This window comes from Podarcis filfolensis (assembly GCF_964270895.1).
Source record: "Podarcis filfolensis genome assembly, chromosome: 12".
Classification (NCBI taxonomy): domain Eukaryota; kingdom Metazoa; phylum Chordata; class Lepidosauria; order Squamata; family Lacertidae; genus Podarcis; species Podarcis filfolensis.
The window spans coordinates 56519728-56547344 of NC_139614.1; the positions used below are offsets into that span (position 1 = coordinate 56519728).

The window sequence follows — 27617 nt, forward strand, 5'->3', positions numbered from 1 at the left end:
GCAAGTTGTTAAGTTGTTTTTGCTAACAGGTCCTCACGGCAGAGAGTTTCCGCTTGTCCAACCCCCTCAAATTTACTGGAAACGAAGAGTCAAGGTCCAGGGCCAGAGAAAGAGGGAGGGACTTTCCTGGACTCCTCATGTCCACGTCCCTCCAGCTTTAGGCTCTGAAAACAGAGTCAAACTGGCAACCATGAAGACGTTTTGGCTGGTCCTGGCCCCTCTCTTCGCCTTTGCAGCTGCTGGCACTGGGCAGGTGAGCTTATTTTTTGCAACGCTCTTATTCCTCTTATAGTATTTTAAATGTATGCGCACAGAGAACAGAAAGCAGACAGAGAAAAGTTTCCCTTCCTCTCTTTTTAGTTTAGAGATAAGGAGAGGAAGAGGCGACATGAGAGAAGTTTGTAAAACCTTGGAGAAAACTTCTCTTCCCTCTCTCAAAAGACTAGAACCCGTAGGCGCCGAACGGAAGGTTGGAAGATTCAGAATGGACTAAAGGACATTCTTCTTCATGCAGCAGATAGTTAAACTATGGAACTCCTTGCCACAACAGGCAGCGATGGCCATCAACTTGGATGGCTTTACAAGAGCCTAGAAAAGACCGTAGGCAAGATAATATTCCATCTTTTTTATAATATTTTTTATTAGTTTTCAACCACGATCCAATAATAGCCTCATTATAACAATTCCAATTTATAATACAATTAGTAATACCAGTCGTTCAACCAAATTATATACCGGTAAGTTAGATAAGGTGGTCCCCCACATGCTAGAATTGATGGTCTGATTATTTTCTTTATTTCTGCATTCTAAAATCTGATTAATTTCAATTACATTCCAGTCATAATAATAATCCCTTATGCAACAACTGCAATATTAACAACTTCCCTTCGTATTGACACATTAAATGATTTATAAAACTGCAAGTGAGGCACTCAAACTACATCCTTGCTCATCCTGTGTGTGGCATTTATTCTGTCCGTGGTGCTGCTTCCAGATAATATTTCATCTTAGACACCTATGAGAATAAATAATGGCAAAAATGACGGCAAGAAGAAGAGTTTGGACTTCATATCCCGCCTTTCACTCCCTTTAAGGAGTCTCAAAGCGGCTAACAATCTCCTTTCCCTTCCTCCCTGACAACAAACACTCTGTGAGGTGAGTGGGGCTGAGAGACTTCAGAGAAGTGTGACTGGCCCAGGGTCACCCAGGAGCTGCAGTGGAGGAGCGGAGACGCGAACCCGGTTCCCCAGATTACGAGACTACGGCTCTGAACCACCACACCACACTGGCTACACACCACACTGGATTGTGGGGCAAAAATGACAGCATCCATCAGGGGCTGCTCCAATAAAAAATTCTATACAGAATGGGGATGCATAGGGGAATACATGAAGAAATATGGTGTTAAAGCAGAACTCTTCATAGGCAATTGTTAAGCGTGTAAGGACAAAATAAGTAATTATAATTTATTAGTTTTCATGTTATTTTATTAAAGCAACTAGAAAAAAATATTATGTTGGGAAGATCTCACACAGGTGAAGAGAAGCTGTGGGGAGGAGGGGAGGGTTGGGTTGAATTTGGGAAATAAAATACCGTATTTTTTGCTCTGTAAGACTCACTTTTTCCCTCCTAAAAAGTAAGGGGAAATGTGTGTGCGTCTTATGGAGCGAATGCAGGCTGCGCAGCTATCCCAGAAGCCAGAACAGCAAGAGGAATTGCTGCTTTCACTGTGCAGCGATCCCTCTTGCTGTTCTGGCTTCTGAGATTCAGAATATTTTTTTTCTTGTTTTCCTCCTCCAAAAACTAGGTGCGTCTTGTGGTCTGGTGCGTCTTATAGAGCGAAAAATAATATATGGGACAGCAAAGGATATAATAGATTCTTATAGAATAGTAATATATTGTAACCAGAAGAGAAGTTCAAAAGGGGAAGTAAATGTATTTTTAGTATTTTCATTATTGTAATAGTTATTATTATTTCTTATTGGTAGAAGGCAATGTTAACTTGAACTTCTTCGTTTCGCTGTCGGTATAATTTTCTTAAGTCAATTAAAAGAGAGAGAGAGAGAATACAAAATATGTGAAGTGCATTTGACAAAAAACGCTTTATTCCTGCATTGCAAGGGGTGGAGCAGGAGAGGGATCTCGTGGTCAAATCCTGATTGTGGGGTTCTCATAAGCACCTGGTCGCTGTGAGAACAGGATACTGGGCCCAATGGGTCCCTGGCCCGATTTAGCAGCCAGACGTTCCTTCTTCTCTTAGTTCCTAACCAAAAGAAATTCTGGGTTCTCAGCCGTGAAAGTTATGCCTTCCAGTTCTGAGAGTGGCATCGGTTGTGGTTTCTCAGCGAAGAAGAGGCGAAAGCACTCTGTGCATGCTCCGATCCCCTTTATACTGTTACCAGTTCTTCCTCGGTTTGAGCCCCAACACAGCCAATATGGCCCGCTAGTCTGAGCCCATCCTAAGCCACAGCGAAGAATCCATCAGACGTCAGAATGTTGCCTCTGGCTGGGTGACTCTCTGGTTTCCCAGATCCTGCACCCTGCCACATTCCCAGAAGGCCCAGGGGTTGGGAGGGAGAGGACCGACTGTCCATCACCTCTTCTGATATTTACCTGACCCTGCCGCTGCCTGCAGGGCTTGTGCAATAAGGCACACCTTCTTCCAGGAACTCTGGACAGCAATTTGTGAAATTCGGATGCAAAGGAGCCCCATAGCCAGGCCCCAATGAAAGGCAAACAGCATAGGCTCTTCTGTTGAACTATCATGTCAACACCTACCCACAAAGAAGCAGCAGAAATTGTTTCTTTTTTTCTTTTTGTTAAAATCTCATCTTTCTTTCTTTCTTTCTTTCTTTTCAAGTTTATACATTTCACTAATGTTATGCATTTCATTAATTTTACAATCATTTTGACATTTCAAAACTCGACTTCCTTCCCCCTCTTTCTGCGGTTCCTTAAATTTATTTTTAACATCTTCTGCATATCCAAATTTAATTTGCTCATTTATTCATCTTCTTTAAATATATACTCCTATGAAACTGCAGGTTATTACAATAAACCTGCCAGTGTTTTTATCTGTTTATAATTTATCTGTAAATATTCAACAAACCATTTTTATTCATTTATTTAAAAAATGTTATCTTGATTTCTTACTCTTCTGGTAAGTTTCGCCATTTCTGCATATTCCATCAGTTTTTGTATCCATTCTTCCTTTGCTGGGACTTCTGCTTCTTTCCATTTTGGGGCAAGAAACATTCTTGCCGCTGTACATGAAACATGGATAAGTTTCTATACATTTTAGGTAGTTCTGTCCCTATAATTCCCAAAAGAAAGGCTTTTGGTTGTTCTTTACAAAGGTTGTTTTAAACATCCTTTTCATTTCATTATATATCATTTCCCAGTAAGCTTTGACCTTACTACAAGGCCACCACATATGATAAAAAGAACCTTCTTTCTCTTTACATTTCCAACACTTACTTGATTTAGATTTATAGATTTTTGCCAATTTCCTCAGTGTTAGATATCACTGATACATCTTTTCCATATAATTTTCTCTTAAACCATAACATGCTGTAAATTTTATATCCATATTCCACAATCGTTTCCATGCTTCCATGTCTATATCTTGACCAATATCTATTGCCCAATGTATCATGTACTTGTTCATCCTTTGTCTCCCAGCAGACACTGGTTTCATCCTTCTGCCATTCCTTCTTTTTTCCGGACCCCAAGTACAGAATCACAGATTAGGATGATGCACTTTGTCTCTCCATGTCCAGAATGAACCACCAGCAAGACCACCCCCAACTAGGGGTGCCAAGGGGTCTTGTGCTCCTCCCCAAAAAAACCTCAGGGAAGGGCTGTCCACTGGCAAACCCACCGCAGCTGCACCCCTCACAGGCGCCTTCAAGGTTGCGCGGGAAAAAGGAGGCAAACCGCAAAGCCCATCCGTCATGTGCGCAACATATCTGCATGCCACAAGGCACAGGCCATCGATAGGCCTCTCCTCCACCCTCTTTTAATACCCAATGGTCATTTACACCTCCTGCGCCCCAGTGCCACCTCCTTAGTGCTTCCCCCCCAAGCAATCCCATTCCCCATGATTTAATAAATCACATGAAACAATTGAGCTCCATTGTGGGCTTTTATTAGGTCCCATCATGCTCATCGTCTCAACAGATTCCACAGCGGGTTTTTGTTTGTTTGTTTCGTAACAATTATATATTGCTTGATTAACCTCTTTTTAAAAGCAGTTTGCAAGAGATGAAACAATAAATTAATCAACAAATCCACGATGGGAGTTGAAAACCTGCGGAAAGTTAAATACTAAAACAGGCTGAATCAAACACTGACTTTCTAAGCATCTGCCCAGTCTTGTCCAAAAAAGAATGTTTTAAGCAGGTGCCGAAAAGAGCACGGCGAAGGTGCTTGGTTGGCATCAAGAGGCAGGGAGTTCCGCAGGCTCCGTGCTGCTTTCAAATGTGGGGGCAGGTTGGTGCGCTCTGCACAGCCAGCTGCTCCTTGGCAAACGAGGAAGTGCCCGCTTCTGCCTTTGCGTCTTAACCCACAGCTGGTTTGCCACTCCAAGGACAGAAGACGGACAGCTGGGGGAGGGTAGGGGGTCCTCCCTCAGGAAATGCTCTTTTCCCCCCACCCCTCCACTTGGCCTAAGCATTATACCATCCTGATTTGCAGCGCCCTGCAGAGACAGAAGAGCCGCTTTTATACAACCCAGATCGCTTTCGGATTCATATGCCCAGCTTGGCAGAACTGGAGCAAAGCCAGCAGGTACGTCTGGCCCTGGGGTGGTGGAGAAGGAATCCCTGTCTTCTCAGGAGTCCAGCCTAAGAGATGTTTGCCCAGCTTGGCAAGGCTCTCATTGACGGGTGAAATAGGAGCCCTTGTGGGAATGAAGGCAAGGAGGGATTATTCCAGGTTGAGGTGATGGCAAATCTGAGCCTTCCAGACGCAGCAGGGGAGAGTAAGGACTCATCCCGCCCTCTGTTTGTGGCACATTTGTTGTTGTTTAGTCGTTTAGTCGCGTCTGCCTCTTAGTGACCCCCTGGACCAGAGCACGCCAGGCACTCCTGTCTTCCACTGCCTCCCTCATGCTGGTAGCTTCAAGAACACTGTCCCACCATCCCACCCTCTGTTTGTGGCACACTTCCTGTTGTTGTTTAGTCGTTTAGTCGTGTCCGCTTCTTCGTGACCCCCTGGACCAGAACCCGCCAGGCCCTCCTGTCTTCCGCTGCCTCCCGCAGTTTGGTCAGACTCATGCTGGTAGCTTCGAGAACACTATCCAACCATCTCATCCTCTGTCGTCCCCTTCTCCTTGCGCCCTCCATCTTTCCCAACATCAGGGTCTTTTCCAGGGAGTCTTCTCTTCTCATGTATTTGAGCCTCAGCTTCAGGATCTGTCCTTCCAGTGAGCACTCTGGGCTAATTTCCTTAAGAATGGATGCGTTTGATCTTCTTGCAGTCCATGGGACTCTCAAGAGTCTCCTCCAGCACCATAATTCAAAAGCATCCATTCTTCGGCAATCAGCCTTCTTTATGGTCCAGCTCTCACTTCCATGCATTACTACTGGGAAAACCATAGCTTTAACTATACGGAGCCCCCCTGCCTTGTCGGGAGACCCCTCACTCCCTTGCCAGAAAAAGCCCCCTTGATATCCGCTGGGTCAGCTTCACAATCTGGCAGCCCAAGGAGATGGCCTGGAAACATTGCCCCGTCCCTGATTCTCTTTTGGCCCCAGGGCGGAGATTTCTCTCTGCCTGTTCCTGCAAGAGCCATGGGCTGGCTGGGAACAGGGGCAGCACTTTGATGCTCTTTTTCCTCCGTGAACAGGAGCGGAGACGAAATTGGCCGTGGTACTGCCCCGGTTGCTACACAGCTATTAGTCAGGTAAGCACAAAAGTTTTCCACAGAGAGGAGGAGAGGTGCAGAGCTGGTCTCTGAGCTGCTCCTCTGTGGACACAGAGACGGACTGGCAGCTAGTGGATTTGAAAAGGAAAATGAAGGTAGAGTCATAGAGATACAGCGGCACCTTGGTTCTCAAACTTAATCCGTTCTGGAAGTCCATTCCAAAACGAAAGCGTTCCAAAAGCAAGGCGTGTTTTCCCATTGAAAGCAATGCAAAACTGATTAATCCATTCCAGACTTTTAAAAACCACCCCATAAACAGCAATTTAACATGAATTTTACAATCTAACGAGACCATTGATCCATAAAATGAAAGCAATAAACAATGTACGACGCGGGGGGCGCTGTGGTTTAAACCACAGAGCCTAGGGCTTACCGATCAGAAGGTTGGCGGTTTGAATCCCCGCGACGGGGTGAGCTCCCGTTGCTCGGTCCCTGCTCCTGCCAACCTACCAGTTCAAAAGCACGTCAAAGTGCAAGTAGATAAATAGGTACCGCTCCAGCGGGAAGGTAAACGGCGTTTCCGTGCGCTGCTCTGGTTCGCCAGAAGCGGCTTAGTCATGCTGGCCACATGACCCGGAAGCTGTACGCCGGCTCCCTTGGCCAGTAAAGCGAGATGAGCGCCGCAACCCCAGAGTCGGCCATGACTGGACCTAATGGTCAGGGGTCCCTTTACCTTTAACTTTACAGTCACACAATCAATCAGTAGCTGAAATGGGTTCCACACAGTCACAAAAATGAAAAGAAAAAGGCAAAAAAAACAGAGAACAGACAGACCTTAGTGTAACACTCAAAATAAAGAATGTTTGGCTTCCGAAAAATGTTCGCAAACCGAAACATTTACTTCTGGGTTTGCAGTGTTTGGGTTCCAAGTTGTTTGAGTACCAAGGCGTTTGAGAACCAAGGGACCACTGTAATGGGGGGAAAGATTCCATTCTGGGCAGATGCTCTTTTGCAGTGCTCATACCTCTTTCTCAAATGCCAGTTCTTCAGGGTTTTAAAGGGGGCTTTGGAATATATCCCCTGTGGGTGGGGAATGGCTGTGTGAGTGCCACCCAAGCTAGCCAATCAGCGCTCTGCACAGCCAGCTGCTCCTTGGCAAACGAGGAAGCGCCCGCTTCTGCCTTTGCGTCTTAACCCACAGCTGGTTTGCCACTCCAAGGACAGAAGATGGACAGCTGGGGGGCGGAGGTCCTCTCTCAGGAAATGCTCTCTTCCCTCCACTCCTACACCTGGCCTAAGCATTATACCATCCTGAATTGCAGGTCCCTGCGGAGAAAGAGCCGCATTTATCCGACCCAGATCTCCTTCGGATTCAGTTTGCCACCTTGGCAGAACTGGAGCAAAGCCAGCAGGTATGTCTGGCCCTGGGGTGGTGGAGAAGGAATCCCTGTCTTGTTGAGAGTCCAGCCTAAGAGATGTTTGTCCAGCTTGGCAAGGCTCTCATTCACGGGTGAAATAGGAGACCTTGTGGGAATGAAGGCAAGGAGGGATTATTCCAGGTTGAGGTGATGGCAAATCTGAGCCTTCCAGAGGCTGCAGGAGAGAGTAAGGACTCATCCCGCCCTCTGTTTGTGGCACATTTGTTGTTGTTTAGTCGTTTAGTCGTGTCCGCTTCTTCGTGACCCCCTGGACCAGAGCACGCCAGGCCCTCCTGTCTTCCACTGCCTCCTGCAGTTTGGTCAAACTCATGCTGGTAGCTTCCAAAAGATAGCTGGTAGTTTACAAAAGATAAAGATAACAAATCCATGATGGGGGTTGAAAACATGCGGAAAGTTAAATACTAAAAGAAGGCCTGAAAGAAACACTAACCTTCTAAGCATCCGGACAGGCTTGTCCAAGCAAGAAGGTTTTAAGCAGGTGCCGAAAAGAGCACGGCGAAGGTGCTTGGTTGGCATCAAGAGGCAGGGAGTTCCGCAGGGTCCGTGCTGTTTTCAAATGTGGGGGCACGTTGGTGAGCCTGCCCCCTAGACTAAATTCTAGCCTCGGTTGCTGCACAGCTTTGTCTGACAGCAACCAAGGCTAGCCAATCAGCACTCGGCGCTGCCAGATTCTCCTTGACACAGGGGGAGCCGGTGGCTTCTGGGTTTGTGTCTCCAGAGATTGTGAACCCACAGCAGGGCCATCCCTGAAAGGACAGAAGTTGGAGGACTGCTGGAGCCTCTCGGGAAAAGCTTTCTTTTCTCCCACAACCGAGCTTGGTCTCAGTATTAGACAAGGTTGAACTGCAATGCCCTGTTGTGCAACTGTCCGGCACTCCCCATTTCACTCCTTCTGCAGGGGGCTCCCAAGAGAAACGTCCGATCGGTGGAGGACACCTTGCCAAGTCACCAGGTATGTCTGGAGCTGTGGGGGCTGGAAGGTGGGCGGAGGGAGCCCCCCTGCCTTGTCGGGAGACCCCTGACTCCCTTGCCAGAAAAAGCCCCCTTGATATTAGCTGGGTCAGCTTCACAATCTGGCAGCCCAAGGAGATGGCCTGGAAACATTGCCCCGTCCCTGATTCTCTTTTGGCCCCAGGGCGGAGATTTCTCTCTGCCTGTTCCTGCAAGAGCCATGGGCTGGCTGGGAACAGGGGCAGCACTTTGATGCTCTTTTTCCTCCGTGAACAGGAGTGGACACAACATTGGCCGTGTTTCTACCCCGGTTGCTACACACCTCTTCATCAGGTAAGCACAAAAGTTTTCCACAGAGAGGAGGAGAGGTGCAGAGCTGGTCTCCGAGCTGCTCCTCTGTAGACACAGAGACAGACTGGCAGCTAGTGGATTTGAAAAGGAAAATGAAGGTAGAGTCATAGAGATACAGCGGCACCTTGGTTCTCAAACTTAATCCGTTCTGGAAGTCCATTCCAAAACCAAAGCGTTCCAAAAGCAAGGCACGTTTTCCCATTGAAAGCAATGCAAAGCCGATTAATCCGTTCCAGACTTTAAAAATCCTCCCCTAAAACAGCAATTTAACATGAATTTTACAATCTAACGAGACCATTGATCCATAAAATGAAAGCAATAAACAATGTACTTGAAATATACTCAGAGTCGCAAAGTGATTTCATGCTCTTTATTCAGCTCATAGTGGTGAGGAGGAATGAATGAATGAAAGTCCCCTCAAAGTATCTGCTTTATATACATTATTTACACAATGGGCTGCACATGATTGGCTAATTCCGGAATTCTACTGTAAGCCAATCAAGTTGTGGATTCACTTCTATCTGGAGCATGATTGGGTGGTTCCTGCCAACCAATCATACTGCTGCATTGTTCTAGGACCAATCAGGCTGCTGCATTCTGAATCCTATTGTTCTGGGACCAATCAGACTGCTGCCTTTTGGATCCTATTGTTCTAGGACCAATCAGACTGCTGCCTTTTGGATCCTATTGTTCTAGGACCAATCAGACTGCTGCCTTTTGGATCCTATTGTTCTGGGACCAATCAGACTGCTGCCTTTTGGATCCTATTGTTCTAGGACCATTCAGACTGCTGCCTTTTGGATCCTATTGTTCTAGGACCAATCAGACTGCTGCAGTTTGGATCCTATTCAACTCAGTACATAACAGTACTGCAGTCACACAATCAATCAGTAGCTGAACTGGGTTCCACACAGTCACAAAAATGAAAAGAAAAAGTCACAAAAACACAAAATAGATAGCAAAAACAGACTGACCTCAATGTAACACTCAAAATGAAGAATGTTTGGCTTCTGAAATTGTACGCAAACCGAAACAATTACTTCTGGGTTTGCAGTGTTTGGGTTCCAAGTTGTTTGAGTACCAAGGCGTTTGAGAACCAAGGGACCACTGTAATGGGGGGAAAGATTGCATTCTGGGCAGATGCTCTTTTGCAGTGCTCATACCTCTTTCTCAAATGCCAGTTCTTCAGGGTTTTAAATGGGGCTTTGGAATATATCCCCTGTGGGTGGGGAATGGCTGTGTGAGTGCCACCCAAGCTAGCCAATCAGCGCTCTGCACAGCCAGCTGCTCCTTGGCAAACGAGGAAGCGCCCGCTTCTGCCTTTGCGTCTTAACCCACAGCTGGTTTGCCACTCCAAGGACAGAAGATGGACAGCTGGGGGGCGGAGGTCCTCTCTCAGGAAATGCTCTCTTCCCTCCACTCCTACACCTGGCCTAAGCATTATACCATCCTGAATTGCAGGTCCCTGCGGAGAAAGAGCCGCATTTATCCGACCCAGATCTCCTTCGGATTCAGTTTGCCACCTTGGCAGAACTGGAGGAAAGCCAGCAGGTATGTCTGGCCCTGGGGTGGTGGAGAAGGAATCCCTGTCTTGTTGAGAGTCCAGCCTAAGAGATGTTTGTCCAGCCTGGCAAGGCTCTCATTGACGGGTGAAATAGGAGACCTTGTGGGAATGAAGGCAAGGAGGGATTATTCCAGGTTGAGGTGATGGCAAATCTGAGCCTTCCAGACGCAGCAGGAGAGAGTAAGGACACATCCTGCCCTCTGTTTGTGGCACACTTCCTGTTGTTGTTTAGTCATTTAGTCGTGTCCGCCTCTTCATGACCCCCTGGACCAGAGCACGCCAGGCCCTCCTGTCTTCCACTGCCTCCCGCAGTTTGGTCAAACTCATGCTGATAGCTTCGAGAACACTGCCCAGCCATCTCGTCCTCTGCCGTCCCCTTCTCCTTGTTCCCTCCATCTTTCCCAACATCGGGGTCTTTTCCAGGGAGTCTTCTCTTCTCGTGAGGTGGCCAAAGTCTTGGAGCCTTAGCTTCAGGATCTGTCCTTCCAGTGAGCACTCAGGGCTGATTTCCTTCAGAATGGAGAGGTTGGATCTTCTTGCAGTCCATGGGACCCTCAAGAGTCTCCTCCAGCACCAGAATTCAAAAGCATCCATTCTTTGGCAATCAGCCTTCTTTATGGTCCAGCTCTCACTTCCATACATCACTACTGGGAAAACCATAGCTTTCACTATACGTACCTTTGTTGGCAAGGTGATGTCTCTGCTTTTTACGATGCTGTCTAGGTTTGTCATCACCTTTCTCCCAAGAAGCAGGCGTCTTTTAATTTTGTGACTGCTGTCTCCATCTGCAGTGATCATGGAGCACACTTCTTGGGCACAGGTATTTCGGAAGCATCTCTGCCTCTGACTACAGAGGCAAAGCGTGGCCCTTGTGGCTAGTGGCCATCGACAGGCCTCTCCTGCACCCTCTTTTAATACCCAATGGTCATTTGCACCTCCTGCGCCCCAGTGCCACCCCCTTAGTGCTTCCCCCCCAAGTAATCCCATTCCCCATGATTTAATAAATCACATGAAACAATTGAGCTCCATTGTAGGCTTTTATTAGGTCCCATCATGCTCATCGACTCAACAGATTCCACAGCGGGTTGTTTGTTTGTTTCGTAACAATTATATATTGCTTGATTAACCTCTTTTTAAAAGCAGTTTGCAAGAGATGAAACAATAAATTAATCGACAAATCCACGATGGGAGTTGAAAACATGCGGAAAGTTAAATACTAAAACAGGCTGAATCAAACACTGACTTTCTAAGCATCTGCCCAGTCTTGTCCAAAAAATAATGTTTTAAGCAGGTGCTGAAAAGAGCACAGCGAAGGTGCTTGGTTGGCATCAAGAGGCAGGGAGTTCCGCAGGCTCCATGCTGCTTTCAAATGTGGGGGCAAGTTGGTGCGCTCTGCACAGCCAGCTGCTTCTTGGCAAACGAGGAAGCGCCCGCTTCTGGCTTTGCATCTTAAGCCACAGCTGGTTTGCCACTCCAAGGACAGAAGATGGACAGCTGTGTGTGGGGGGGTCCTCTCTCAGGAAATGCTCTCTTCCCCCCACCCCTCCACTTGGCCTAAGCATTATGCCATCCTGAATTGCAGCGCCCTGCGGAGAAAGAGCCGCTTTTATACGACCCACATCGCTTTCAGATTCATATGCCCAGCTTGCAAGAACCGGAGCCAAGCCAGCAGGTACGTCTGGCCCTGGGGTGGCGGGAGAAGGAATCCCTGTCTTGTCGGGAGTCCAGCCTAAGAGATGTTTGCCCAGCTTGGCAAGGCTCTCATTGACGGGTGAAATAGGAGTCCTTGTGGGAATGAAGGCAAGGAGGGAGATTATTCCAGGCTGAGGTGATGGCAAATCTGAGCCTTCCAGAGGCTGCAGGAGAGAGTAAGGACTCATCCTGCCCTCTGTTTGTGCCACACTTCCTGTTGTTATTGAGTCGTTTAGTGGTGTCCGCCTCTTCGTGACCCCCTGGACCAGAGCACGCCAGGCCCTCCTGTCTTCCACTGCCTCCCGCAGTTTGGTCAAACTCAGGCTGGTAGCTTCCAAAAGATAGCTGGTAGTTTACAAAAGATAAAGATAACAAATCCATGATGGGAATTGAAAACATGCAGAAAGTTAAATACTAAAAGAAGGCCTGAAAGAAACCCTGGCTTTCTAAGCATCCGGACAGGCATGTCCAAGCAAGAAGGTTTTAAACAGGTTCCAAAAAGAGCACGGCAAAGGTGCTGGGTTGGCATCAAGAGGCAGGGAGTTCCACAGGCTCCGTGCTGCTTTCAAATGTGGGGGCAAGTTGGTGCGCCTGCCCCCTAGACTAAATCCCTGCCTCAGATGCTGCACAGCTTTGTCTGACGGCAACCAAGGCTAGACGCCCGGCACTTGGCCCTGCCAGATTCTCCTTGACACTGGGGGAGCCAGTGGCTTCTGGGATTGTGTCTCCAGAGATTGTGAACCCACAGCAGAGCCATCCCTGAAAGGAGAGGAGATGGAGGACTGGTGGAGCCGCTTGGGGAAAGCTTTCTTTTCTCCCACAACCGAGCTTGGTCTCAGTATTAGACAGGGTTGAAGTGCCATGCCCTGTTGTGCAACTGTCGGGCACTCCCGGTGTTATGTACTGAGTTGAATAGGATCCAAACTGCAGCAGTCTGATTGGTCCTAGAACAATAGGATTCAGAATGCAGCAGTCAGATTGGTCCTAGAACAATGCAGCAATATGATTGGTTGGCAGGAACCACCCAATCATGCTCCAGATAGAAGTGAATCCACAACCTGATTGGCTTACAGTAGAATTCCGGAATTAGCCAATCATGTGCAGCCCATTGTGTAAATAATGTATATAAAGCAGATACCTTGAGGGGACTTTCTTTCATTCCTCCTCACCACTATGAGCTGAATAAAGAGCATGAAATCACTTTGCGACTCTGAGTATATTTCACTGGCGACGAAGGTGGGATCCCGCTGAGCTGACTGCCACACACAGCACCGCAGCACCGCCACCGGCCGCACCGCTGCCTCGCACCGTGTATCCAGGCTTCAGCTCCGGGACACAAGGAACTCAGAATGGCAACCGACAGCAGCTTCTCGCCGTTCAACCCAGCATCTGGAGACTGGGAAGCGTATGCCTCCCGTTTCACCTTCCTCCTAGAAGCCAAAGGGGTCACCGATGAAGAAGACGCCAAGAAGAGGGCGATATTCTTCAGCGTCTGCGGAGAGGAGACGTTTGAAATCGCCCGGGCTCTCCTTGCACCCGAAGACGTCGCTACTGTTCCATACAAAACAATAATGGAACAGCTGAAGGGGCACTTTTCGCCACAGCCCTCTGTGGTGGCTCGTCGAAATGCCTTCTATGCAAAGCGGCAAGCCCCTGGGGAAACCATAACTGGGTTTGTGACCTCTCTCCGCCAAGCTGCCCGGTTCTGCAACTTCTCAGAGCTGGAGAACATGCTTCGTGACCGCCTCGTCGGTGGCCTGAAGGATGAGAAGCTGCAACGACGCCTCTACGCTAAGAAGGACCTAACGTTCCAGGTCGCTCTGGAGGAGGCCCTGGCAACGGAAGCTGCCGAGAGGTCGACGCAAGAGGCACGGCCGAGCCAGCCGTCCCAACCGAGGGTCCACCACGAAGACCTCACCGACGACTCAGGATCCAACAGGGAGGAGGTGCACCGAGTACAGCAGCGCACTCAAGCAGCCCACATACCACAGCTGCCTCGACGAGAAGCAGGGAACTGCGCAAGCTGTGGAGACAGTCACGAGAGGAGGACCTGCCGTTTCCGCAACGCAGAGTGCAGGCAGTGCAGAAAATTGGGACACATCGCCCGGGTGTGTCGAGCTCGGCCCACCCGACGCCAGGCATCAGATGACCAATCCAAGAGCCCCAGGTCCCGGGGCCCAACACACCAAGGCAACTCGACGGAGCTCACGGACTTCCAGGTATACCAGTTGCCCCACCCCAACGTAGAGAAAATTTATGTAGAGGTACAGATAGAGGGGGCCCCATGCCGCATGGAGCTTGACACGGGTTCAACTCTATCCATAATCTCGGCAAGGACCTTAAGGAAACTGTGTCCTACTGGGGGTCCCAAACTCAGGCCGGCCCCATTCACCCTCCGGGACTTCCAGAAACGTAAGGTCCCCACAATGGGGGTGGGGACCTTCAGGGTGCAATACCGAGGGCGGACGCGGCAACTGGACTTGCTTGTGGTCAAGGGCCCCTACATTAGCTTACTGGGATTGGCATGGTTTGGACCACTGGGGCTAGCCGTCACCGGGGTGAACCACACGAGCTTACAAGTGGACGTGGACGCCATATGCAAGGAATTTCCGGGGGTTTTTGATGGGAAATTGGGACAGTATACGGGCCCCCCCATTGCTCTACAGCTTGACCCCGCAGTACGACCAGTCAGGCTCAAGGCCCGCCGGGTCCCGTTCGCCCTGAAACCCCGTATAGACGAGGAATTGGACCGACTCGTGGAGCAAGGCATGCTGGAGCCGGTGCCTAATGCCCCCTGGGAAACCCCAATCGTCACACCCGTCAAGCCGAATGGTTCGGTCCGCATCTGCGCAGACTACAAATGTACCATAAACAAGGCCCTCACGGCCCATGCATACCCAGTGCCAGTGGTCAGCCATGTCCTTGCCACCCTGGCTGGGTCGAAAATTTTTGGCAAGCTGGACTTGGCCCAAGCATATCAACAACTGCCAGTAGATGAGGCCACAGCAGAGGCACAGACGATTGTGACGCACAGAGGAGCGTTCAGGGTAAAGCGGCTGCAATTCGGTGTCAGCGTGGCACCAGGCATATTCCAGAATCTAATGGACTCTCTCCTTAAAGGGATTCCTGGCGTCACCCCCTTCTTCGATGATGTGTTGATTGCCGGGCCCACACCAGAGGAGTTTGAGGACCGCCTCCGCACCGTTCTGCACCGTTTCCAGACGGCGGGTCTCAAGGTGAAGCGGGAAAAATGTCTACTAGGAGTGCCTCAGGTGGACTTTCTGGGATTTATGGTGGACGCAGAAGGGGTCCACCCGACTGGGGACAAGGTACGGGCCATTTGTGATGCCCCAGCGCCCAAGAACAAGACTGAACTTCAGGCCTTCTTGGGACTATTGAACTTTTACCATTCCTTCCTTCCCCACAAGGCGGCGGTAGCGGAGCCCCTACACAGACTCCTGGACAAGCGGGCCCCTTGGGTGTGGGGCCAGCGCCAGGAGGCCGCATTCCAGGCAGTCAAGGACTTGCTTGTCTCAAACTCGGTCTTGGCACACTTCGACGAGAGGCTGCCGGTGGTGCTAGCATGCGACGCCTCACCCTATGGCATTGGCGCTGTCCTGGGACACCAACTCCCGGATGGAAGAGAGGTACCGGTGGCATACTTTTCCCAGACACTCAACGCAACCGAGCGGAACTACTCGCAAATCGACAAGGAGGGTCTGGCAATCGTGAAGGGAGTAAAAAAATTCCATGATTTCTTGTACGGGCGGCCCTTCACCGTGGTGACTGACCACAAGCCCTTGCTTGGCTTGTTTGCCTCCGAAAAGCAGACCCCCCAAGTGCTGTCTCCTCGTGTCCTCAGGTGGTCAATTTTCCTTGCCAGCTACCAGTATGCACTGATTTACCGCCCTGGGAAGGCGATGGGCCATGCGGACGCCCTCAGCAGGCTACCACTACCGGAAACAGGCCCCGACCCAGCACCTGCACAAGAGGTTATGAGCCTGGAGCTGCTTCCCGACCGCCCCATTCAGGCACAAGAAGTTGCACACCATTCCAAGAAAGATAGGGTCATCTCCCGCGTCCTGGACTGGGTGTGGAGGGGATGGCCCAGCAGCAGCCCCGGGCCAGAATTCGCCGGCTACACAACCCGCAAACATGAACTGTCGGCCCACAAGGGGTGCCTGTTATGGGGAAGCAGGGTCGTTGTTCCCCAGCCCCTCCGCAAAAGGGTCCTCACAGCCCTACACGAGACACACCCAGGGGTAGTAAGAATGAAGGCCCTTGCCAGGAGTTATGTGTGGTGGCCAGGGATTGACGGAGAGATAGAGGCCTGGGTCAAACACTGCCAGGCCTGCCAAGAATCCCGCCCAGATCCCCCAAGGGCCCCAGTCCAGTCCTGGGAGTCCGCCCGAGCACCATGGTCACGCCTGCATGTGGACTTCGCTGGCCCCTTTCAGGGGAAAACATTCTTCATAGTGGTGGACTCCTACACCAAATGGCTGGAAGTCGCATTGGTACCGTCCACTTCTACGTCCGCAGCCATCCGGGTACTACGCAGGCTGTTTGCAACCCACGGGCTCCCTGACACTCTCGTCTCAGACAACGGGACTGCATTTACGTCAGGAGAATTCCAAACCTTCACAGCGCAGAACGCCATCCGCCACATCCGTTCGGCGCCATTCCACCCTGCCACCAATGGCCAAGCAGAACGCATGGTGCGGACCACCAAGGACACCCTTCGCCGCATGACGCAAGGGGATTGGGAGTACCGCCTTGCCACATTCCTCCTAGCACAACACAGCACCCCCAGCTCAACGACTGGCCGGAGCCCCGCTGAACTACTAATGGGTCGGCGCCTTGCAATCAGATTGGACCGCCTTCACCCCGATAGAGCTCAGGATGAGGTAGTGGTGGGGGAAGGCAGGAACCCCCGGACCTTCGAGGCCCAGGACCCAGTGTACGCAAAGAATTTTGGGGCAGGCCCAGCATGGGTACCCGCCACAGTCACCAGGGTCACTGGTCCCGTGTCGTACGAGGTGCTAACGGATGGGGGGCAATGCTGGCGCCGCCACTGCGACCAGATACGGCGACGATTCCCGGGAGAAAACCAGGAGGAGGAAAGGTCAGAGGAGTCCCAAGGGAACAGAGGGGCAGTGAGGCCCATAGAGCAGGAGGGGCCAGCAGGAGAGGCAGAATCAGTAAATACAGAGAGGACCCGCGAAGCCAAAAGGACACCGGAACCAGAACCACGACTGAGCGAGCCGGTTGCACCAGACCAGACAGGCCCATCACAGCCAGCATCCTTGGAACATGAGCCAGAACCTGAACCCCGGACCAGGGAACACCCCAGGCCGCAACGCACACGTAGGCCACCGGCGTACCTCGAGGACTATGAATGCGACCTCCCGGGCAGGACTGGAACTTAGAGGGGAGGGGTGTTATGTACTGAGTTGAATAGGATCCAAACTGCAGCAGTCTGATTGGTCCTAGAACAATAGGATTCAGAATGCAGCAGTCAGATTGGTCCTAGAACAATGCAGCAATATGATTGGTTGGCAGGAACCACCCAATCATGCTCCAGATAGAAGTGAATCCACAACCTGATTGGCTTACAGTAGAATTCCGGAATTAGCCAATCATGTGCAGCCCATTGTGTAAATAATGTATATAAAGCAGATACCTTGAGGGGACTTTCATTCATTCCTCCTCACCACTATGAGCTGAATAAAGAGCATGAAATCACTTTGCGACTCTGAGTATATTTCACCCCATTTCACTCCTTCCGCAGGGGGCTCCCAAGAGAAACGTCCGATCGGTGGAGGACATCTTGCCAAGTCCCCAGGTATGTCTGGGGCTGTGGGGGCTGGAAAGTGGGCAGAGGGAGCCCCCCTGCCTTATCCGGAGACTCTTGCCATAAAAAGCCCCCTTGATATTCACTGCGTCAGCTTCGCAATCTGGCAGCCCAAGGAGATGGCCTGGAAACATTGTCCCGTCCCGGACTCTCTTTTGGCTCCAGGGCGGAGGTTTCTCTCTGCCTGTTCCTGCAAGAGCCATGGGCTGGCTGGGAACAGGGGCAGCACTTTGATGCTCTTTTTCCTCCGTGAACAGGAGCGGAGTCAACATTGGCTGTGGTACTGCCCAGGTTGCTACACAGTTATTAGTAAGGTAAGCACAAAAGTTTTCCACAGAGAGGAGGAGAGGTGCGGAGCTGGTCTCTGAGCTGCTCCTCTGTGGACACAGAGACGGACTGGCAGCTAGTGGATTTGAAAAGGAAAGTGAAGGAAGAGTCATAGAAATATAGCGGTAACTTGGTTCTCAAACTTAATCCGTTCCGGAAGTCCGTTCCAAAACCAAAGCGTTCCAAAAGGAAGGTGCGTTTTCCCATTGAAAGCAATGCAAAGCCAATTAATCCGTTCCAGACTTTAAGAATCCTCCCCTAAAACAGCAATTTAACATGAATTTTACACGAGACCATAACAAGATCCATAAAATGAAAGCAATAAACAATGTACCGCAGTCACACAATCAATCAGTAGCTGAACTGGGTTCCACACAGTCACAAAAATGAAAAGAAAAAGGCACAAAAACACAAAATAGATAGCAAAAACAGACAGACCTCAGTGTAACACTCAAAATGAAGAATGTTTGGCTTCCGAAAAATGTCCGCAAACCGAAACACTTACTTCTGGGTTTGCAGTGTTTTGGTTCCAAGTTGTTTGAGTACCAAGGCGTTTGAGAACCAAGGGAGCACTGTAATGGGGGGAAAGATTCCAGTCTGGGCAGATGCTCTTTTGCAGTGCTCATACCTCTTTCTCAAATGCCAGTTCTTCAGGGTTTTAAAGGGGGCTTTGGAAAATATCCCCTGCGGGCGGGGAATGGCTATGTGACTGCCAGCCAAGCTACCCAATCAGCGCTCTGCACAGCCAGCTGCTCCTTGGCAAAGAGGAAGCGCCGGCGTCTAGCCTTGCGTCTTAACCCACAGCTGGTTTGCTGGACAGAAGATGGACAGCTGGGGGGGGTCCTCTCTCAGGAAATGCTCTCTTCCCTCCACCTGGCCTAAGCATTATACCATCCTGAATTGCAGGTCCCTGCGGAGAAAGAGCCACAATTATCCGACCCAGATCTCCCTCAGATTCAGATGCCCACCTTGCCAACACTGGATCCAAGCCAGCAGGTACGTCTGGCCCTGGGGTGGCGGGAGAAGGAATCCCTGTCTTGTCGGGAGTCCAGCCTAAGAGATGTTTGCCCAGCCTGGCAAGGCTCTCATTGACGGGTGAAATAGGAGTCCTTGTGGGACTGAAGGCAAGGAGGGATTATTCCAGGTTGAGGTGATGGCAAATCTGAGCCTTCCAGAGGCTGCAGGAGAGAGTAAGGACTCATCCTGCCCTCTGTTTGTGCCACACTTCCTGTTGTTGTTTAGTGGTTTAGTCCTGTCCGACTCTTCGTGACCCCCTGGACCAGAGCACGCCAGGCCCTCCTGTCTTCCACTGCCTCCCGCAGTTTGGTCAAACTCATGCTGGTAGCTTCCAAAAGATAGCTGGTAGTTTACAAAAGATAAAGATAACAAATCCATGATGGGAGTTGAAAACATGCGGAAAGTTAAATACTAAAAGAAGGCCTGAAAGAAACACTGACCTTCTAAGCATCCGGACAGGCATGTCCAAGCAAGAAGGTTTTAAGCAGGTGCCAAAAAGAGCACGGCGAAGGTGCTGGGTTGGCATCAAGAGGCAGGGAGTTCCGCAGGCTCCGTTCTGCTTTCAGGTGTGGAACAGATGTGAAGTGAAACCTGGAGTTGTTTCCGCCGATCAAAGCGGTTGGGTGGGCGCAGGCAGGGGGGGTGAGGTTTGTTGGGGTGTCTCCTACCTCCTCCTTCCCCCTTTCCCTGCAGGATCTGTGGTTCAAGCCCAGGACGAAGAGGTCCGCCAGGGGGGCTGCCTCAGCGCGGGCCAGGGGGAAGCAGCGCTCGGGTGCCCGGGCTGTCTGCCGGGGCTGCTACTCGGGGCTGATGATTGTGGCCCCGCCTGCCCAGGGGAGCAAAAACGAGACTTGGATCGGGAGCCACTCGGAGTCCGAGGGAGATTCCAGTGAGGAAGATACTCTGCCTCCCAAAGCCTGAGACCCCACCCAGGGCACAGAGTCCTCGCCGGACGCTGAAGACCAGACCTGGAGGGGACACCAAGGATCATCTAGTCCAACCCCCTGCCATACAGGAATCGCAGCTAAACATGTTGCTGGAAGTATTTTAGTGTGCCTTTCAGATTATGTGTTATCACCGATTGTAACCTTGTAAGCTGCTTGGAAGACATTTTGACATGTAAGAAGTCGATTAATTAATTAACAAAACATGCAATAAATAATCAATAATTTCAATATTTTTATTTCTTTTAAAAAAATAGAATAGCAGCTGGGAGGGGAGGATTCTGGAATTTGGGAACATGTCGAGGTGAGGGGATTTACAGCATACAATGGTATCTTGGTTTACAAACTTAATCCGTTCCAGAAGTCCGTTCCAAAACCAAAGCGTTCCAAAACCAAAGTTCGCTTTCCCATAGAAAGGAATGCAAAACAGATTAATCCATTCCCAAGAAAGTAAAATCTCTCACTGCCTCCATTTCTTCCCCTTCTGTTTGCCAGGAGGTGATGGGACCAGTGGCCATGATCTTCGTTTTTTTGATGTTAAGCTTCAGACCATATTTTGCGCTCTCCTCTTTCACTCTCAATAAAAGGTTATTTAATTCCTCCTCACTTTCTGCCATCAAGGTTGTGTCATCTGCATATCTGAGGTTGTTGATATTTCTTCTGGCAATCTTAATTCCGGCTTGGGATTCATCCAGCCCAGCCTTTCGCATGATGAATTCTGCATATAAGTTAAATAAGCAGGGAGACAATATACAGCCTTGTCGTACTCCTTTCCCAATTGTGAACCAATCAGTTGTTCCATATCCAGTTCTAACTGTAGCTTCTTGTCCCACATAGAGATAAGGATTACAAATCAAATAGAGATTACAAACTCTAAGGGAGATTACAGACTCAAACTCATAAAGAAATGTATAACACAATAATTCATTACAGAATTAGAGATAAGAGTTGGCCTGAGTTCTTGGTGTGCTTTTTTCTTGGTATATTTAATAACAAGAACTCCAAATTATTTAACATGTGATAATGTAGTCGCTGCACATATTGCGCGTGCACATGGTCATCGCGTTGCCTAGACATTGCTGACGTTCTCTTTGCAACACAGGGGTTTGTTTGTTTCCTAAAAAGAAGGCACACCCACCGCCTCTAAGCCTCTCAGCCCCCTACTCACCCCCCTGCTCCCATGTTTTCCTGCCCCATCACCTGGTCCAGGTGTGGGGTCAAGTGGAAAAACCCCAGATGAGCAGCAATCAGGATTTCTCTCTGCTGGATTTACTAATGTTTAACAACTGGCGCCGCCTCCGTGACTCAACCTCTCCTGACTGCAACGGCGGGACGGGGGACATAAAGCAGCAAGAGGAGTCGGGGCAAGCATCCCGCAGGGACCCTCTTCGCAGGACCCTCGGAGATGGGGCCCTGGCTGTCCTGGAGCTTAGCTGCCACCTTCGCTCTTGTGGCTTTTTCCGATGGGGGATATGGAGCAGAGGCCCCCAATGCTCTTCCAGAGGCAGAGGTTGGTACTCTGTGGGGTGAAAGGGTTTTTTCCATGTATCTGGTGGTTCCACAGACCTCTTTCCCCGTCTCATAGCTTATGAAGAAAGCTGGTTCCAGTTCTTGGAGTTGAACCGCGCTTGTGGAGTTTCTGGTTTGATATGGGGCAGGGGGATGTTAGACGCTCCAAGTGTCCCTATTTCCCAGGGACAAGCCCGGATTTAGAAAAGTTGTCCCTGTTTTTGATATGATCCAGGAATTTCCCGCTATTCCTGAGGGCATCCCTATTTACATCAGTGAAATGTTAGTGGGTATGGAGTTATGTGACCCCTGAGCCAAGGATGTACGTAGTTATATAACCTTTAGAAGACACCTGAAAGCAGCCCTGTATAAGAAAGCCTTTTAAGGTTTTATTATGTTTTTATATATGTTGGAAGCAGCCCAGAGTGGCTGGGGCAACCTAGTCAGATGAGCGGGGTACAAATATATTATTATTATTATTATTATTATTATTATTATTATTATTATTATTATTATTACCTCGGATTACAGACACTTTGGGTTGTGCGATTTCGGGTTGCGCACCACGCTGAACTTGGAAGTACCAGAACAGGTTACTTCCGGGTTCCGGCGCTTGCGCATGCGCAGAAGCACCTAATCACAACCCATGCATGCGCAGACGCAGCGCTGCGGGTTGCGAACGTGCTTCCCGCACGGATCACATTCACAACCCGAGCGTCCACTGTATTATTATTATTATACAGGAAAGCCCTATTTATCATCAGAGAAGTGTTGGAGGGTATGAGATGTTTGGGATCATTAGGTATTACCGTAGTATTTTTAGAGGTAATATGTAATGTGGGGGGTGGGGTGGGGGGGAGTATCTTCAACATTTATCCTAATCCTCAGCTGTTAAGGAGCTACAATTTGGAGATTTCAGAACTGGAAGGGACGTGGAATGCATGAGGCAGCTGTGACTCAATGCCAGAGCACCTCCTTTGCATGCAGAAGGGGTCAGGATCAGACCCTGACGTCTCCCGTCTGTCTGAAACCCTTGGGAGTCGCTGCTGCCCAGTGTAGACCCCCAGACACGACTGAGTTAGATGCCCTAGTGATCCAGTTCAGCATAAGGCAAGATCTTTGTCGTACACTGGAAAGCACCTGATTTTGGTTCACTGAGATCCATATCGGGTTGGTACCAGTGCCGGATTTACATGTAAGCTAAACAAGCTATAGCTTAGGGCCCCATTCTCTTGAGGGCCCCCAAGAAATTTAAAGGAAGAAAAAACTGGATGTACATTTCCAAAAAAATAAGATAAAAAGCAAATAAAATAAAACCTACCTACAGCAACAGTGTTTTGTGTTGTGTAGGATCCTATGATGTAAGTCACGGGCCCCCCTGCTAGCCTGCTCCCTCAAATATCATTCATTTACTATTATTATTTCATGTTATAGCAAATTTCTAGAGACAAGATGATGAGTCTTTGTAAATTGTGTTTCTAAAGGAACTTTTCTTCTTGCCAAATGCCAATGTGTTTGCATTATTAAGTTTGTTATGAATAAAAAATCCTTTCAAGTTAGAGCTTAATAATTATTTCACTATTAATATACTACTTCTTAATTGTATTTCAGTTCAACAATATCCTGCTCCCTAAAATATCCCTGGTTTGCTCCTTTCTATATATAGGGTGCCTACATTCTGCATGTGCAAATGGCTTTAATAATAATAATAATAATTTTATTTATACCCCACCCTCCCCGGCCAGAGCCGGGCTCAGGGTGGCTAACACCAATAAAATTTCAATAAAAACATAATAAGAAAAGGAAAAGGAAAAGGAAAAGGAAAAAAAAAAGCACAATTTAAAATGCAGCCTCATTTTAAAAGTCAAAACCATAAGGGGAGGGAAACATAAGAGTCAGACTGAGTCCAAACTAAAGGCCATATACCTATGAGGTCCATAAATTACCATATAGCATATATTCAACACAAAAAACAGTGACAATTTGTGGTTGACAAAGGACAGCTGGGCATAGAAAGGGCCCCATTACCTTCAGGAGCTGAGGGCCACATCAAACCTAAATCTGGCCCTGGTTGGTATATTTGTTAGGACAACAAGAATGTCATGAAATACGCTTGCCATCTTCCGAGCTCTTCACAAAGTTGGCACACACACGGTTTTGTGGGACTTTGCAGAGGACTCTGGTGGCACCTTCAACATGGAGAGTCGTAGCCACCAACTCGTTCCCATGCATGCAAAGATTTACACCTGCACAGTGGAACCTCTCTGCTCTTTCCCCCCTTGGTATCCTATAAATCTATTCTGACAGTTCCAACAACAACAACAACAACAACAACAACAACAACAACAACAACAACAACAACAACTTATTATTTGTAACCCGCCCATCTGGCTGAGTTTCCCCAGCCACTCTGGGCGGCTTTCAACAAAGATTAAAAATACATTAAAATGTCACACATTTTAAACTTCCCTAAACAGGGCTGCCTTCAGATGTCTTCTAAAAGTCGGATAGGTGTTTATTTCCTTGACATGTTCCACAGGAGAGCGTTCCACAGGGTGGGCGCCACCACCGAGAAGGCCCTCTGTCTGGTTCCCTGTAACCTCACTTCTTGCAGTGAGGGAACCGCCAGGAGGCCTTCGGCGCTGGACCTCAGTGTCGGGGCAGAACGATGGGGGTGGAGATGCTCCTTCAGGTATACTGGGCTGAGGCCGTTTGGGGCTTTAAAGGTCAGCACCAACACTTTGAATTGTGCTCAAAAACGTACTGGGAGCTAATGTAGGTCTTTCAGGAAAGATGTTATATGGTCATGGCAGCCACTCCCAGTCACCAGTCTAGCTGCCACATTCTGGATTAGTTGCAATTTCTGGGTCACCTTCAAAGGTAGCCCCTGAGAGCCTGGTGCCCAGGTGCCCCACATCCCTAGTGCCTATGGGTAAGAAAGCCCTGGCTCCAAGCAATAGCTTGTTTAGCTTATATGTAAATCCAGCGCAGGTGGCACTGTGAGTTAAACCACAGAGCCTAGGACTTGCTGATCAGAAGGTCGGCGGTTCGAATCCCCATGACGGGGTGAGCTCCCGTTGCTTGGTCCCTGCTCCTACCAACCTAGCAGTTCAAAAGCACGTCAAAGTGCAAGTAGATAAATAGGTACCGCTCCGGCAGGAAGGTAAACGGCGTTTCCGTGCACTGCTCTGGTTCGCCAGAAGCGGCTTAGTCATGCTGGCCACATGACCCGGAAGCTGTACACCGGCTCCCTCGGCCAATAAAGCGAGATGAGCGCCGCAACCCCAGAGTCGGCCACGACAGGACCTAACGGTCAGCGGTCCCTTTACCTTTACCTTTAAATCCAGCACTGAGTGGGGAAGCTTTCCCCCAAGGCATCGGGCTGCCTGCTGAGAGAACAGGGTGCAAGAACAGGATCGGGACCCTGACCCAGCAGCCAGGTTTTCCATAGGTTCTCAGGCCCTCCAGACCCACTGATGCTGAAATCCTAATTGGAGACTCTCCAATATCACTGCCATTTGCTGTTGACCTTGCAGGACGACCCCGGGAAGAGGGACCTGGAGGTGCTGCGGATTCCCAGGACGACCCAGCGCCAGAGAAGCAGAATGACCGCTTACCGAACCGGCAGCCTCTCCGCCCTCAGCAGAGGCCTCATGACGAACTTGGTGAGTGTCTGGGCTGTTGTGTGACGTCAAAGATGTCTCACCCTGAGTCAGAGCGGTGGTCCATGGTGCCCACTGACTGGCAGCAATTGCTCTTCAGGGTTTGGGGTTTGGGTCTCTCTGAGCCCTACCTGGGGATGTTGGGGGTTGGCACGAGAACATATCAAGACCCACCTGGATCAGGCCAAAGGGGGCTCATCTAGCTCCGCATCCTGCTCACACTGGCCAACCAGGTCCCCCTTATGAGAAACCCTCACGCAGGATCTGAGCATGAGAGCACTTTTCTCTCCTGGGGCTACTGGGATTCAGAAACATTGTTTCCTCCAGCTTTGGCTCATAGCCATCAATAGCCCCCTCCTCCTCCTCCAGTCCTCTTTTAAAGCCATTTTGGCCATCGCTACTTCCTGTGTCGGGGAGTTCCACAGCTAAACTACTCATGGTGCAAAGAAGCACTTTCTTTTACCTGCGCTGAATCTTCCAGCCTTCGGCTTCATTCCAAGTTCTAGTGTTACAGGAGACTGTACCCACTTCCTCCAGGTAACGCATAAGTTTGCAAACTTCCTTTTTTTAATTAATATTTTATTAAGTTTCCAAAAATAACAACAAAAGCATCATCAGCAAGTTTTTAAACCATAATTTGGATTGACACCCCTCCCCTCCCTCTCTTGGTTCCATTATTTAATACACGTCCTTAAATCCTTGCACTCTTAATATTTCAATTTTAAACCTTCATCTTATTACAAGCGACTTTTAAAAGTTATACTAATGGAAAAATCAACACACAAAGCTTAAACAATATGCATTGAACATGTGTCCCTTTTTAAAAACTCAAAGTCCTCTTTCTTTCTTGGGTTTCAAGTTAACTAATTTGTCCTGCATAGTTCAGTAGTTTATTTTGCCAATCTTCTTTGGCGGAGGGTTCTTCCTTCTGTAGGAGCTGGCTAGTCTGGCTAGTTGGTCTTGGCCTGGGATCCACTCCTGAGTACTGGAACAAAGTCTTTCGTTCAGTAAGTCCAACAAAGCCTGGACATCTCAATGTCATAATTTCGATTTTTTTTACAACAGTCATTTTCCACATTCCTTTCCCGTCTTTATATGTCTTCTCCCAGGCCTAATTTTGCAAACTTCTATCCCGTTTGCCTCTCGCCCGCCTTTTCTCCCCACCGAAACAACCAAAGGCTTTCCTCGAAACCGAGAAGCCTGTGGCCTTCTGCATGCGCGGCACCTGCCCTCTCCGTGCCGAGATGCTCAGACGGGGCAGCCCCCCCTGGACCCCCAGGACACTCTGTCCTCTCGGGGCTTAATCTGGCTCCTGGAGGGAATGTCCTCTTGGTAATCCAGGACGGCCAGACAGTCTAAGGACTCCTCATTCTGCTCCACGGAACAGATGAGCCCAGGGATCGCGGCCACAATGCGGCCAGAGTCTAGTTGCAATCCTTTCTATCGGACAGGCTCCAAAACACGTTTTGTCTCGGCCAGCTCCCTCTGAAGCTGGATCCAAGGAAGATTCCTGGAGAGAGACAGGGACGCAGACTGCGAGTTTTGCAGACTGATAATTTCTCATCTCCTGCCTTAGCTAGTAAATTCCTCAGTTGAGCCACACTAGCCTCTCGGCTCAGTTTCACAAACTATAGAGCCATAGAACCATAACCCACTGGTCTGTAAGGGCGGAGGTGTTCTTTTAGTATACAGGACACTCCATTAATTTAGGGTTTTGTTTTAATTTTTTTATTTTTATATTTTATTTATTTCTACTTCTCAATTTTCTACATTTCACTCATTTTATACATTTCACTTATTTGCAATCATTTTGACATTTCAAAACTCGACTTCCTTCCCCCTCTTTCTGCGGTTCCGTAAATTCGTTTTTAATACCTTCTGCATATCAAAATTAATTTGCTCATTCATTCATCTTCTTTAAATATATACGCTTATAAAACTTCAGATTATTACAATAATCCTGCCAATGTTTTAATCAGTTTGCAATTTATCTGTAAATATTCAACAAACCGTTTCCATTGTTTTATAAAACAATATTGTTATCTTGATTTCTTATTCTTCTGGTAAGTTTCGCCATATTTGCATATTCCATAAGATTTTGTATCCATTCTTCCTTTGCTGCAACTTTGGCTTCTTTCCATTTTAGGTCAAGTAACAGTCTTGCAGCTGTAGTCGCGTACATTAATAAGTTAAAATTTTTATTAAAATATTTTTAAAATTAAATTTTACATAACAAATTGAAATTCAAACATTAAACACCCACATCATCATTTAAGATTCCCTGAATCCTTCGACAGTTACAATTATCATTCTCCCCCCCCCCCCAGCTTACCTTATTTTCTCTTTTTTAAAAAAGAAAAATAATCTATTTTTACCATAGTTTTTTTGTACACTACAAGCATTACTCAAACCCTGCCAAAGTTTTTAGTTCTTTACAGTGTTCT

At 48.8% G+C, this 27617-nt stretch overlaps 1 protein-coding gene across 3 annotated transcripts in view; it reads left to right on the forward strand.

Moving 5' to 3' along the window:
* Positions 1 to 27617, forward strand: part of LOC310746173 (uncharacterized protein) — a 30579-nt gene continuing 2962 nt past the window's right edge. The window contains exons 1-9 of one of the 3 annotated variants that reach the window (XM_083580003.1): positions 1 to 253; positions 8204 to 8257; positions 8533 to 8589; positions 10069 to 10158; positions 11754 to 11843; positions 17652 to 17705; positions 17972 to 18028; positions 18948 to 19037; positions 25048 to 25176. In XM_083580003.1, coding sequence (XP_083436129.1) covers positions 191 to 253; positions 8204 to 8257; positions 8533 to 8589; positions 10069 to 10158; positions 11754 to 11843; positions 17652 to 17705; positions 17972 to 18028; positions 18948 to 19037; positions 25048 to 25176 — 684 coding nt within the window. In that variant the 5' untranslated portion in view covers positions 1 to 190. Of the gene's footprint in view, positions 254 to 8203; positions 8258 to 8532; positions 8602 to 10068; positions 10159 to 11753; positions 11844 to 17651; positions 17706 to 17971; positions 18029 to 18947; positions 19038 to 19751; positions 20609 to 25047; positions 25177 to 27617 lie in introns of those variants that run through there. The other 2 variants (XM_083580004.1, XM_083580005.1) reach the window with 2 other exon arrangements.